General features: G+C 51.2%; 1 protein-coding gene across 1 annotated transcript in view; it reads right to left on the reverse strand.

Annotated features, from left to right (window-relative positions):
* The window catches only part of myo3b (myosin IIIB), a 64,167-nt gene that overhangs the window by 41,135 nt on the left and 8,049 nt on the right, over positions 1-14,983 (reverse strand). Inside the window, 10 exon segments of the mRNA XM_060039466.1 lie at positions 56-121; positions 6,682-6,827; positions 8,231-8,307; positions 9,336-9,435; positions 10,125-10,229; positions 11,180-11,314; positions 13,324-13,408; positions 13,958-14,040; positions 14,043-14,095; positions 14,098-14,153. Of these exon segments, the coding sequence (XP_059895449.1) occupies positions 56-121; positions 6,682-6,827; positions 8,231-8,307; positions 9,336-9,435; positions 10,125-10,229; positions 11,180-11,314; positions 13,324-13,408; positions 13,958-14,040; positions 14,043-14,095; positions 14,098-14,153 (906 nt within the window).

Here is a 14,983-nt window from a genome sequence, read left to right on the forward strand (position 1 = left end):
GTATGGTTGCATTATGTTACACTGAGTTAAGAGACGCATTTGGTTTCCTACTCACTGTCCGATGAAATGGCTGAAACTCCGGCACCACTGGGAGGGCTGACGCAACGTGGGCGATGGGTTTCTGGGGAATCACACACACACACACACACACACACACACACACACACACACACACACACACACACACACACACACACACACACACACACACACACACACACACACACAAAATTAAACCGGTTTGTCAAAAAAACTGTGAAACAACCGGCCTCACTTGATGCCGCTGACCTAACGATCGTGTCAGCGCGGGCCCCGGAGGCTTCCAGAACGTTCCTCTCTAAGTGATAGTGAGGGAGCTGATGAATGGCCGCAGCCAGGGGAGTCATGCCGTCAGGCTCCAGGGAGGGTTTGGGTGACGGTAGGGGTGTGGGTGGGGTGGGTCGGGGGGGCGCTGGGCCGACGCCAGCTCTTATGGCAGTTGGAGGGCCGGGTGACAAATGGTAACGGGGGCCCTGTCTCCTTGCTGTCTGGCAGCTAGCGTGTGCCATTGGGGGCCAAAAGTTATGGGATCCGCTTGTAGCTCTGTCAGCGGCATTTATGGAGGCCATCGATAATGATGCTAACACCTTTCTGTTTTTAAAGGGCTTTTTACTGCGGGCGGACATCGAGAACCGCCAGAGAACCAAGGCTGCCACTCTGCAGCCAGACACCCAGACAGACAGACAGACAGAGAGACAGAGAGACAGAGAGAGACAGAGAGAGAGACAGAGACAGAGAGCGAGAGAGAGACAGAGACAGAGAGCGAGAGAGAGAGACACAGAGACACAGATAGACAAACAGACAGATAGATAGAAAGAAAGAGAGAGACAGTTAGACAGACATACAGAGAGAGACGATCATTGGGGACAACAAGTACTGAACAGCGATTAAAAGATGGAACTCAGTTCTGTCCGATACACATATACGAACAAGTCTTTGTTACTACGTAGGGAATGCATTTGTACAAATAGAAAAAAAAGAAAACAGAAGAAAAGAATGAACTCATTTAAATATGATCTCCTGTACAACATTTGTTTCACAGCAAAATGATCCAAGGTTTTGAACCACACACACACACACACACACACGCGCAAAAAAAAAAAAAGACAACCTATTAAATGTCTTCATATCAGGTTTACAAAATAAATCAGCCATTTTCCGCCAGCCTAAGTTGTGTGCTGCGTCGGTTGATGTGATTCAGAGCGGCAGTCCTTTCTGAAGTGCAGATCAAAGCAGCTGCCTGTCTCCCAGAAGCCTTTGCAGCGAGCCCGAAGGGTGCAGGGCTACATTACAGAGTCAATAATACGCAGGCACCCTGCTGGTGATAATGTCAAGTGCGCTCATTGTGCGCGTTGCTTTTTTTTCCACCTTCTTTTCATATTTGTGAGAGTGCTGGCTCATGTTGTAAACACAAAATGGCTTACGGGAGATAGTGGTCGGCGCGGCAACGCTGACTGCCAGACGCACGTCAAAGTGGATCGAGGCGGAAAAAAGGGGAAATCGCAGAGGTGTCAACCGCGCTTGAAAAGCTGCTGCTAAGCCGGGGAGAAAGACAAAAATTGTGCACGTTTGTGGTATTACTATGATTTGGGGGGTTTGGGGGGGGCGGGGAGGGGGGGGGATTGCAAAGCTTCTAATACCTCAGATTCTGGTAAGAGGAGCAGAGAACTTCCTGATATCTCATGTAAGCGACCTGCGAGGTGGAGTGGTTTAGGTAGGCGGTCGTTCCTCCTGTGTCGGGGCTTCTACTACACGGCCTGCCAACATTCACCCATTCATGCACTCATTCACACACCGACCGCGGTGTCAACCTCGCAAAGGGATGGCTGGCTCGTCGGGAGCAGTCAGGGTGAGGTGTCTCGCTCAGGGACACCCCAAAACACTCGGCTAGGAGGAGCCGGGGAGCGAACTAGCGACCTTCCGGTTACCAGCCAACCCGCTCTACCTCCTGAGCCAGATGCCGCCCCAGTGAGCTCAACACCAGGACTGTGTGTTAAAGAACAGCCAGGGTGAAACGTTTAGGGCTTGGTAAGGTCTTTGGAAAGATATCCTTTCAATTAATAATAGTACTTAGCATTGTGTAGCATCTTATCCTAGCAATCTTAGTTGTGTACGGGGAATGGGTTAACCTAACACTTGTGTTTGTTACTTGGTCCTATGAACATCCTTTCTGTACCGACAGATATATTGTTTCTCTTTCGTAAGTAGCTTAAATTCCCTAGATGTAAATGTAAATATCCTACTCTTATTCAGTGATGTGTATGATGTATGTGTTGTTTCGCCATTGATCATTTTTCAAGCCAAGACCAAGCTTGTGCTGACCAATCGGCAGGCAGCAGATCAGGGATGGGAAGGCCTTCAGAGAGACTCTCAGAAGTGGAATATAGAGTAGCAGAATAAAGACTTCAGCTAACAGAGCGTCTGCTTAACATGTGGACTCATCCATCATCGCAGTGAGAACACCAGCTCATCCTCATCACACGCACACACACACACACACACACACACACACACACACACACACACACACACACACACACACACACACACACACACACACACACAGGCGCAAATGTATACATACTCACCAATGCACCTAAACACACACTCAAATACACACAAGCAAATGCACACACAGACATACAAATTGCACAAACACACACACACTAACAAACAAACCACACAGAGATGAACATACACAGCTGCATAAATACAAATTCACACACCAATGCACACACGATCAAACGAATGCGCACGGACATACACACACACCAACACACACACACACACTTCTGTGCAAGATCCAACAATATCACAGGTAGAGTAATTAAACCAGCGTCTCGCCACAACTGTCTTAGTGTCTTCATACCATTTTGGGCTTTAAACGCAACACGAAAATACGGTTGAATACAACCTTGTACTAAACAAACGCCATTCTACACTTCAATCTGCCAGGACTTCTAGGTGCACAAGTGAAGCCTCCTAGTGGAAGGAACTCAGACTAGGATGTTTGGACGTCTTCACGTCTTCCTTGAGCGCCGCCGTCTCCCGGCGGATCAGACCACCAACGAGAGCATAATCCCTCCCCAGAACAATGCCCTGGATCCCAGCCAATCGGCAAGCTCTGATAAGCCTCAGAGTCCTTGACAAGCCAATCATCTACTGCGACCGGCTTCTGTCTTCTGGATCTCCACGAACGCATCCTGAAGGATGGGGCCAATGGATAAACAAAAACGAAACTGGAAATCCATGTCAATTAGATGCAACCTTCACAGTCATTGTGCGTACACACACACACACACACACACACACACACAAAAACACACGCACACACAGCTTTGACTCTGATGGTGGGGGGGGGGGGGGTCATGGTGTGCCGACAACATTGGCCCCCCGCAATTAACCTTCCCATGCATATTCAATACTCCAAGAGCACTAGTGTCTTTGCGTTTGCATAATTCCTTATACAGTTGATGATTTTACAGCTTTAAGCTTTTCCTCCGCTCCATTAACCTCTTTCTGCATGCTGCTCTCATACGCCATGCGGCAAAAACGTCAATCACCAGCAGTTCCATCATCATGACGCACGACCTGCAACATATAACCCACAAGCCCGTTTTGGCAGGTTTCACCGCAGGCAGCAGACCGAGCCGTAGATCACCGTTCCCACGGTGGGGACCGGACCACCTCTCCAGCTGCTGTTGAGGGTCCTGTTGCTATCAGAGGAGTTGGTAAAGAGGTTCCAGAGGTCAACTGGTAGGGGGCTGCCATATAAAAGGTCCTAAAGTACCATCGCTGGGCGCTAAGTGCCTCGGTGCGTGACACTGCCGAGTCGGGGACACCTCGTAACTATTACCACATCCCAACACGTCTAAGGACAATGGCTGTGCCACTGGTCCCTCTGTTGTTATGCAGTGGTGTCTTTCAATAAATAACAAGCTATTTATTTAACACAAATTGACGAACATCGCACAATTAATCATCGTGAAACGCAGCACCGTGTCGTCGCCTCGGCGGTGAACCGTTTGAAAACGCGTGAATACATAACGCGAGCGGCTGTGTCTGTTCCAAACATAGGTTACGTACATAGCCACCAAGGGCGATCATTCACAAGGCTAATCCCCGCGGCTAATGGCTTGTGAAACGTTCACCCTTTAGAGGACAGGCCGTCGTCCAACATGCCGTCGTTAGGGACGACAAGACACACCCCTTTCACACTCGGAGCGTGTGACAAGTGACTTGTCACGGGCGTCACCTTCATGGCGGCGGTCGCGGCGGTGGAACTAGTTTTCCCGCTGTTGTCATACCAGGCTACGCTGCCTCGGATCAAACACTATGGTCCTGAGCTTTTGCCTTATCTGGGCTTGATACAGTAAGTGGAGAGCGATAGAGCGTGTGTGAAAGCGAGAGAGTGCCACAGAGAGAGACAGAGAGCGAAAGAGAGAGACAGAGAGAGACAGAGACAGAGACAGAGAGAGACAGAGACAGAGACAGAGACAGAGACAGAGAGAGAGAGAGAGAGACAGAGACAGAGAGAGAGAGAGAGAGACAGAGACAGAGACAGAGACAGAGAGAGAGACAGAGACAGAGAGAGAGAGGGAGAGAGACATCCAGCCGACCCGAAGAGGAACGTTGTACACTACACTGACAAAATGGATCCCAAAGACATGAATTTAAGACCCACTCGACACATTTCTACCTCCCGATGATTCACAATTTAGGAAAGGGTCATCTTCCAGAGCCCTCGTCCACTCATTCCTGAGACGCAAACATAATTGCGACACATAATTATACATACAAATACATGTATGTAGACTTCATTCTCACAAGTACTTTGAACACCGTAGAGTAGACTGTGAAAAACGATGAGGAGAAGGGACATGTGATGGACAAGGATGAAGTTTTTCTTTGAATCGTGTATTAGAAACAATATTGTCTCTGAATCGTGCTCAGTATCTCACTTAGTCTCTCTACCTCTGGCCTTGGACCCCCAGCTACACTGGGGGTCAATATACACAGTCCTGTATCAATCATACAGAACATGTGTGATGGTGTACATTCAATTTGCTAGGTTACCTAATCTTAATAGTTGAATCTAATATCAGTAATAACCTTCCCAGCGGATGTGGTGCCTCATTCGAATAGTTAAATAATCAAAGTTACTTAAAGATCAGATTAAGCCACTTAATGACGCAACAATATTTTTCAAATTTTTCCTTTTACCAATCCAGCAGGTTGTTACGTCACCGTTTCTGGAGGCCTGGACTAGGAACGTGTAGCGGGGCTGAATGACATGTTAACAGAATCATTTCACGGTTCTGAACACCCCCGCTGTGATTTATTTTGGTACCTGCCAGGAGTAAGGTGCCACATCCACACCATTTATAGTGAGTGTGTGTGTGTGTGTGGGGGGGGGGGGCAGATATCTGTAGTGATTAGGAGGCGAGTCTCGATAACGTCCGTCTGAAAAACGACTGACATTCACGCCGGCCACGCGGGGCCACTCCCACAGTCAAATCTATGAAAGCCCGAAATAATTAAAAGTCATTAAAAAGACAAGAGGGATTATGCGCGGACGAGAGGACACCGTCGTGTCCTCTGTTCCCATGGCAACGGCGAAACGTCGGGACAGGGGGTTTGGACACCCCTCCCGCCCCAGCGACCCGGCCCGCACGCGAAGAAGACCCGCTCTCCGACCTCGTCATCACAAAACGTTGGTATTCTCAGATTTAACGCTTTTTCCGTTGCAATAAACGCACTGGAGGCAGAAAGCGCAGCCGGCCGACCGAAGAGGTGAGCGTGTTTCTCCGGGGCCGCTCACTGAGTTGCCGGGGCTTCTTTTGATACTGGGTAATAGCTGTGACCCAGTTTACCTTCCTGGTGGGGTCTATTGTGCCTAAAGTGCTGCGGTGGCCTCTGAGATACAAGCACCACCCACCCACCACCCCCCCCTCCCCGTCCCCCGTCCCCCCACCCTCGGTGGGGACCAGATAACATTGTCGCTGGTGGGCTAGCGAGAGGCAGCCTCATCTCAGCGTGAATGCCGCTAATCACCGATGCTAATCGCGCAATCAACAAGACAGAAGCAAACGATCATCTTCGGCAGCTATCTGGGAGATGATTGCACAGCGGCGCAGATGGTGAACCGCGCACGCATGAGCGCACGCACGCACACACGCACACACACGCATGCAGACACACGCGCGCGCATGCACACACACACACACACACACACTCATACATGCATGAACAGGCTCGCACGCAATCGCACAGATGCATGCATATACACCCCCTACCATACGTAAACATTGGGCAGGTATCTGTGTTTTTAGGTCTTTGTTTTGCCTGATTATGCATCGTCAAACACAGTCATTTGTTATCAATAACAATCCTGCAATTGCCAGAATTCACTTTTACAGAGTCGACCCAAATCAACCAGCTTCTGCTGATTCATCGCGTTTTTCAGCTCCAGCGTCGGGTCGGAAAAACACTGGGGAGACGCACACCGACACAAGGCAGAGCATCTTCTGGAGAGACCCCTCTCCTCCTCTCCACCGCAGTGGAGCGACCCACTCAACCCACTGAACCCCGGCGGCGGGCTGGTGTGTGGGCCGGCGGCGCCCCCTGGTGGTGGAGGCTCACCGGGGGATCTTGAAGAGCGCCTTGACCGGGTGCATCTCCGCCAGCGGGGGGTCTCCGTCCGCCAGCTCGATGGCGGTGATGCCCAGCGACCACACGTCACAGCGGGCGTCGTAGGAGTAGTCGTACTGCTGCTCGCACGCGATCACCTGGGGTGGGGGGGGAGAGAGAGAGAGAGAGAGAGAGAGAGAGAGGGGCAGGACAGGAAGCAGTGAAACCCAGGGCTCAAACCCATCCTGTCCTCCTGGATGTTATGTATCAGATGTCGACGTATGAAATATAGAAGGTGGATGTGGAGGTGTGTTGCTGTTGTCGAGCTGTACCTGATTCATATTTAGTCAAGTTGAATAAGAGTAATTATATTATAAAGACAGTACAATTATTATTCATATAATAATATGTTTAATTAATAATAGTGAAATCCTTATTATTCTTATTATTGGAATAATACAATATAATAATATGAGTGTTAGTATTATTGCAGACGTGTTCAGCCATCTTAGAAGTAATAAGATACATATTATACCAGATGTGAGTGTGATTAGGCTTACAAGCCGTTTCAAAAATCTGCCCCATATGGCGTCACAAGTGGGCGTGTCCCCCTAGATGTGTGCTGGATAGATCAGCCTACCAGCCTACCCAGTGGACTGAAGTGAACGTTGCTCATCTATCCAGCACAGATCTAGGTGGACACGCCCCCTAGTGATGTCATATGGGGCCGATTTTCGAAACGGCTTGTAAGGCGCATCACACTCACACCTGGTGGTATAATATTTAAAGATCCTTGTGTTTTTTTTTACCGGCGCTTACATCAGAAGACGTCGGCACACAGGAAGGTAAGTGGGCCACAGATTCTACGTCCCAAACCCGGCCCATCGACCACCGACACAGACATCCAGCATCACACGCCGTGTAACCACCACTGACAGCTCAGCTTACAGCCGACTTTATTCTAATTGCCCCTGAGGTCTCCTCCCCAGCCAATCACAAACCTCCTTCCTGCCAAATAGAGGTGGGAGGTGGGGGGTTGGGGGGGGCGCGAGCTATTAACCTTGGGGTGACCTCAAGCGCGGTCCGTGGAGGGGGTGTTGCACATAAGAATAGCTCTCTGCCTGCCACACGCACACACACACACACACATACACGTATACACACACGCAAACACACACATTCATTCTTAGGCTACTCGTGCACACATTCATGCACACACACACAGAAACACACACACACACACACACACACACACATTCATACTAGGGCCACTCGGGCACACATGCATGCACACAGACACACAGAAACACACACACACTGACGCACACACACACACAAACGTGCATACACACACACACGCATGCACACACGCACACAAACACAGACAGGTGCATGGACACACAAACATGCATGCAACATCCATGTCCCACTTGAACATAGCGAAACAGGCTTTGTGTGAAACAACAGAAGGACAGCGATGTATATGGAGAGGGATGTGATGAGTGCATTAGCTCCACCCGGGCGGGGGGCCCCGGCTGCCTAATAAAGTGCTCCCTCTGACCTCGGGGGCCATCCAGAAGGGGGTTCCCACCGACGTGTTCCTCCGCAGGCGGGCGCTGGTCAGCTGAGCCGAGACGCCTGAAGAGGAGGAGGAGGAGGAGGGGGAAGGGGAAGGGGAAGGGGAGGAGGAGGAGGAGGAGAAGGAGAAGGAGAAGAAGAAGAAGAAGAAGAAGAAGAAGAAGAAGAAGAAGAAGAAGAAGAATTAGAGTAACGCTCATCGGCTGGTCAAGAAACGCCAAGGTCACAGACGCTCGTTACGCACGTCGCCGGGTATACGCCCGACGTACTTAACGCAACATTAAATGCATTTGTCATCTTTGTGTCAGATTCTAAACGGGAATCACTCAAAGAAACGCCGGCCCGGGATTGAGGCTGGCAGCCTGCCAGGCAGCAACACAACAGACATGTGATCATGTGAAATTAACGGGGCCAGATTTCTATCAGCTGGAGTTCCCTTCATCAGCCCACCGCAAGGACGTCAACAGGCCCGCGGGGCCACCCGGTCATTATGGCGTAACAGCTTTCTTTTAATATGCAAACGGATCAAATAATGCAATTTAAATGAACAATAACAGCCCCGGGTCAGGGCTACGGTGCATGAAATAAAATAGAGAAATAAATGAAAAATAGACGGGCTGTGTGGGAGCTGGTTACCACGGTGTTAAGCTGACTTAATGATTTATCCATGTGTGTGTGTGTGTGTGTGTGTGTGCGTGTGTTTGTACGCCCGTGTGCGTGCAAGTGTGAGTTTGTGTGTGAGCCTGCGTTTGTGTGCGTGCATGTTTGTGTGCGTGTGTGAGCGTGTGTGCGTGCGTGCGTGTGTGAGAGTGTGTGTGTAGAGCATGGGAGGGGAGGGCGATTCGGTGCGCTTAACAAACCATGCTTCTCGGACACTTTCAATAGATTAACCGTCAAGTGCTGAAATCAGTCATTCGCTCAACGCAGAGGGCAGACAGAGAAAGGGCGGGAAAAACAGGTGTCGCACGGACCTTCCCCTCCCTCCCCTCCTTATATGCAAATCCATCCCCTCCCCCCCCCCCTCCCCCACCGGTCACGCCTCTAGTCGGCTCATTCGACCGCTCGACGAGAGAGGAGAAGACTGTTACCGAAGTCGACGAGCTTGACTCCGCCCTCCGTCGTCAGGAGGATGTTGTTGCCCTTGACGTCGCGGTGGATGATGCGGTTGTTATGGAGATGCTGGAGACCCTTGATGAAGAGAAACAGAGGAAGATGTTGATGATGATGATGATGATGATGATGATGATGATGATGATGATGATATCACTACCACACATCAGCGGTCCTGTTGTAGCCTCTCTTGAATGTGGGGAGCGTCCATTAACACACTAAACCTAGCACGCTTAATTTCTGCCATATTTTAAAATAAAAGTACCAGATTGCAGTTTCATAGAGATACAGACACAGGCACACACACACACACACACAAATCATAAGCACCGTGCATGATCGTGTACACACTTATACTTGTAGGCGAGTGCTTGTGTTCGTACAAGTGTGTACTCGTGTGGGTCTTGTGTGTGTGTGTATGTGTGTATTTGTGTGGGTGATTGTGCTTAAGCTTGTGTGAGTATGTGTTTGTGTGTGTGTGTGTGTGTGTGTGTGTGAGAGTGTTTGGGCTAATGCAAGTATGCATGTGCGTCTGTGTGTTCGTGTGTATGCGTGCGTATTTTTTTATACCTGTGTGTTTGTGTGTTTATTCTAATGAAAGTGTGCATGCGCTGGTATGTGTTTGGGCTATTGCAAGTGTGTGTGTGTGTGTGTGTGTGTGTGTGTGTGTGTGTGTGTGTGTGTGTGTGTGTGTGTGTGTGTGTGTGTGTGTGTGTGTGTGTGTGTGTGTGTGTGTGTGTGTGTGTGTGTGTGTCGTGGCCCCTCACCAGGAGGGCCCCGTACAGGATGTATGCGATGAGGGGTTCCTGGAGACGTTGGGACCGCATGAACAGGCCCTTGATGAGCTCCGTCACGGAGCCGCCGTTACACAGCTGGGAGGGAGAGGGGGGGAGAGGGGGGGGAGGGAGAGGGGGGGGAGGGAAAGAGAGAGAGAGAGGAGAGAGAAACAACAACTCCCTTCCATCAGTCATGATGCAGTCTAGATCATGATTCATGTGGAGACAGACACACACACGCCACACACATACGCCACCCACACACACACACACACACACACACACACACACACACACACACAAGCAAAAACCCTCCACCACACATGCCACCAGATGCGTCTCACACACACACACACACACACACACACACACACACACACACACACACACACACACACACACACACACACACACAATCACAGCTTCTTCTGCAGGGCTGTGATGCATGTCCTGGCCGATAGCGTTAAGATTCATGCAGGTAGGGCCGGAGGCAGTGACAAACTGCAACTTGCTTAGGGAATATATTTCCTCTCTCGTGCGCACTAAGAAAACAAGCAGTGTCTCTGGCCGCCGGTAAAACATAGCGCTTTGAGCGCAGTGCTAGCATGGAGAGCTTATTTAACAACAACAATTGAAACAATTCACACTGAATCAAGATACATGTGATGAAGCAGCAGGTAGGGGTTAGACAGTATAGACAGGTCATTAAGGAGTAGCTAGGGGTTAGACAGTAGAGAGACAGGTCATTGAGGAGCAGTTAGGGGTTAGACAGTACAGAGAGAAGTCATTAAGGAGCAGGTAGGGGTTAGACAGAAGTCAGGTCTTGATGGAGTAGGTAGGGGTTAGACAGTACAGTCAGGTCTTGATGGAGTAGGTAGGGGTTAGACAGTACAGACAGGTCATTAAGGGGCAGGTAGGGGTAGGGGTTAGACAGTACAGATACAGGTCATTGAGGAGGAGCATCTAGGGGTTAGACATTACAGAGACAGGTCATTAAGGAGCAGGTAGGGTTTAGACAGTAGAGAAAGAAGGACAGGCAGGCCCACCTCCAGAACCAGCCAGAGCTGACCCCCGGCGATGGGGTCCGTCTTGTAGAACATGCCGTAGAACTTGACCACATTGGGGTGGTTGGACAGACTCCTAAGGATGTTGTACTCCGCCTCGATCTCCTCGTCCACGTCCTGCGGCCGGAGAATACCGTCAACAACCAGACACAACCAGAACTCCAGACACAACCAGAACCCAACCAGACACAACCAAAACACAACCAGACACAACCAGACACAACCAGACGCAACCAGACGCAAACCAGACGCAACGAGACGCAACCAGACACAACCAGACGCAACCAGACGCAACCAGACACCACCAGACACAGCTTTATCTTTAAGAGACTCAATAGACGTGCCTATATTTTTACGTATATTTTCCTTTTATATTACTATATATTCATTTTTGTATGTTTATCATGTTTCTCATATATATGTATTAATATAGGCATTTTTTTTTTTTATAATAATAAAATTAAAAATGACAATAAAAAAGATATAGGCCTATATATATATATATATATATATATAAATCTCTCTCTCTCTCTCTCTCTCTCTCTCTCTCTTCTCTCTCTCTCTCTCTCTCTCTCTCTCTCTCTCTCTCTCCTCTCTCTCTCTCTCTCTCCTCTCTCTCTCTCTCTCTCTATATATATAGAATACAGAGCATATAACTATAGGAACATGTGTTGGGACCTGTGTTTAGATCAGCTCAGTGGACTGGGGAGACGTATCGCTGTGTAAAGCGTCACATTAGTCCGGGACAATGTTTAATCATCGCCCTTCAACACCTACTCCAACATCCACAAAGAACTCAACAGAACGCTGCGCTTAAAGTGGCTAAAGCCACGTGAGTCAAGGGAGGCGGTGCGGGGCCAGGAAGAAGACATATGGCGAACGAAAGAAAGTAAGGAGAAAGGAGGAAGTGCTCTGGTGTGTTATTCTATCAGACTAAATCTCGGGGGGGGGGGGGTGGGGGGGGGGGTGGGTGAAGCAACAGTCAGAGGCAGAGGAAGAGGAATCTCTCCCTGGTTGTCTGAGCGATGGCGTCGCTGGTCTAATCAGCAGAGCGATGGACTGGAGGGATCTCCATCTCCCCACCGGGATGGCAGCCTCGGGGGTGGGGGTGCTGGTGAGGTGGGGTGGGGGTGCTGGTAGAGGTGGGTGGGGGGTGCTGGTAGAGGTGGGTGGGGGTGCTGGTAGAGGTGGGTGGGGGTGCTGGTAGAGGTGGGTGGGGGTGCTGGTAGAGGTGGGTGGGGGTGCTGGTAGAGGTGGGTGGGGATGCTGATGTGGTTGGATGCTGGTGTGGGTGGGTGGAGGGTAGTGGGTGGTGCATGAGGGTAGTGGTGGGTGGGGGTAGTGGGTGGGTGGAGGTAGTGGGTGGGTGGGGGGTATTGGGTGGTGCGTGAGGGTAGTGGGTGGTGTGAGGTAGTGGGTGGTGAGGTAGTGGGTGGGTGGAGGTAGTGGGTGGGTGGGGGTATTGGGTGGGTGGGGGTAGTGGGTGGGTGGGGGTATTGGGTGGGTGGGGGTAGTGGGTGGGTGGGGGTATTGGGTGGTGCGTGAGGGTAAGTGGGTGGGTGGAGGTAGTGGGTGGGTGGGGTATTGGGTGGGTGGGGGTATTGGGTGGGTGGAGGTAGTGGGTGGGTGGGGTAGTGGGTGGGTGGAGGTAGTGGGTGGGTGGAGGTAGTGGGTGGGTGGAGGTAGTGGGTGGGTGGAGGTAGTGGGTGGGTGGGGTATTGGGTGGTGCGTGAGGGTAGTGGGTGGGGGCATTGGGGTATTGCGTTCACTGCCATCCCCACAGTGCCACGGAGGCCCTCCACGGGCGCGGGCCACACAACCGCGGGCTCTAGGAAGAAAAACCTCCTTATCTCACGGCGGGAAATGAATGGCTGAAGGCAAAGAGGGGCGGAGTCAATTCTAACGCTACTCTTTGTGTTGAGGACGTGCAAGATTTACCATGACAGGGGTGGGAGGGAGAGGGAGGGAGAGGGAGAGGGAGAGGGAGAGGGAGAGGGAGAGGGAGAGGGAGAGAGAGAGAGAGAGAGAGAGACATTTGATTGTAAACCATTAAAGTAATTCGTTCCAACTCCTTTTTATATCTCGAGAGGGTGGGGTGGGGGGAAGAAACGTAGGGGGTAACTTACTCTGTTCGAGTGGCAGGAGTGCTGATACAAGCCAGAAACAATAGTAGGAAAGAAGTACAGTTTAAGAACAAAGGTTTGTGTGTGTCTTCAGCATGTGGAGGCTGGTGGAGGTTAGCGCGGCTGGGCAGGAGGTATTTCAAATACTTTAATCAACGACATGTCAAGGATTGTTGGCTTAGCATGTGGGGTTGGAGGTGGTGTTTGTGGGGGGCAAAGGGTATTTGAAACATCTTAAAATCAACGACAGGTCAAGGACATGGAAGACAGTGTTCTCCCCGACCATGACGGCGCCACCCCATGGGACCCCGACAGTGTGCCCCTCCCCCTGGGCCTTATGTTAACCACCCCATGGGACCCCGACAGTGGGCCCCCCCCCCTGGGCCTTACGTTAACCACCCCATGGGACCCCGACAGTGGGCCCCCCCTCCCTGGGCCTACGTTAACCACCCCATGGGACCCCGACAGTGGGCCCCCCCCCTGGGCCTTATGTTAACCACCCCATGGGACCCCGACAGTGGGCCCCCCCCCTGGGCCTTATGTTAACCACCCTATGGGACCCCGACAGTGCCCCCCCCCCCTGGGCCTTACGTTAACCACCCCATGGGACCCCGACAGTGCCTCCCCCCCCCCTCACTGGGCCTTACGTTGACGGGGGTCCAGGACCTTGACGGCGGCCACGCTGCCATCCTTGGTGCTGGTGACGCGGGTACACCTTCCCGTACAGTCCCCTTGCCGATGGTCTCCACGATGTCCCAGTCCAGCGAGGGGTCCCCAGGTTCTGCAGGCCGATCATGCTGGACTTGAAGGGGTACAGTCCATACAGGGACCGCCTGGTGGGGGGGGGGGGGGGGGGGGGGGGGGGCGACAGGGGCACAGGGGTCATTCGGACTTCAAGACCCCCGGGTTAGAGGGTGAGCTTGTCTGTGGCGGGTTTGGGCGTGGTTGTGTGTGTGTGTGTGTGTGTGTGTGTGTGTGTGTGTGTGTGTGTGTGTGTGTGTGTGTGTGTGTGTGTGTGTGATGGGTGCGTGTGTGTGTGTGTGTGTGTGTGTGTGTGTGTGTGTGTGTGTGTGTGTGTGTGTGTGTGTGTGGATGGGTGTGTGTGTGTGAGTGTGTGTGTGTGTGGATGGGTGCGTGTGTGTGTGTGTGTGTGTGTGGATGGGTGCGTGTGTGTGTGTGTGAGTGTGGTGAGAGGAGTTTGAGCTAATGCAAGGGTGCATGTGTTTATGTGTTCGCATGAGTTGTTTGTGTGCTTCTATGTGTGTGTTTATGCTGATGCCAGTTTGCATATGTGTGTATGTGGTTTGTGTGTGTGTGACGTGCTAATATAGGTATATGTGTGCGTGCGCGCGGAGTTGTGTGTGTGTGTGTGTGTGTGTGTGTGTGTGTGTGTGTGTGTGTGTGTGTGTGTGTGTGTGTGTGTGTGTGTGTGTGTGTGTGTGTGTGTGTGTGTGTGTGTGTGTGTGTGTGTGTGTGTGATATATATATAAGCATGATTGGAGGAACTACCATTCCAGGTCAAGTTTGTGTTTGCTGACTTATGTTGGACTACCAAGAAACAGCGATGGGAGCTAATCAACACTCGATTGGGTTATAATGGATGTCAATGGCGCGCCCCCTTTTTACCAACACAAGTACACTGCGAAAGTCATGGTTGATTTAC

This window comes from Gadus macrocephalus, chromosome 20 (genome assembly GCF_031168955.1).
Source record: "Gadus macrocephalus chromosome 20, ASM3116895v1".
Classification (NCBI taxonomy): domain Eukaryota; kingdom Metazoa; phylum Chordata; class Actinopteri; order Gadiformes; family Gadidae; genus Gadus; species Gadus macrocephalus.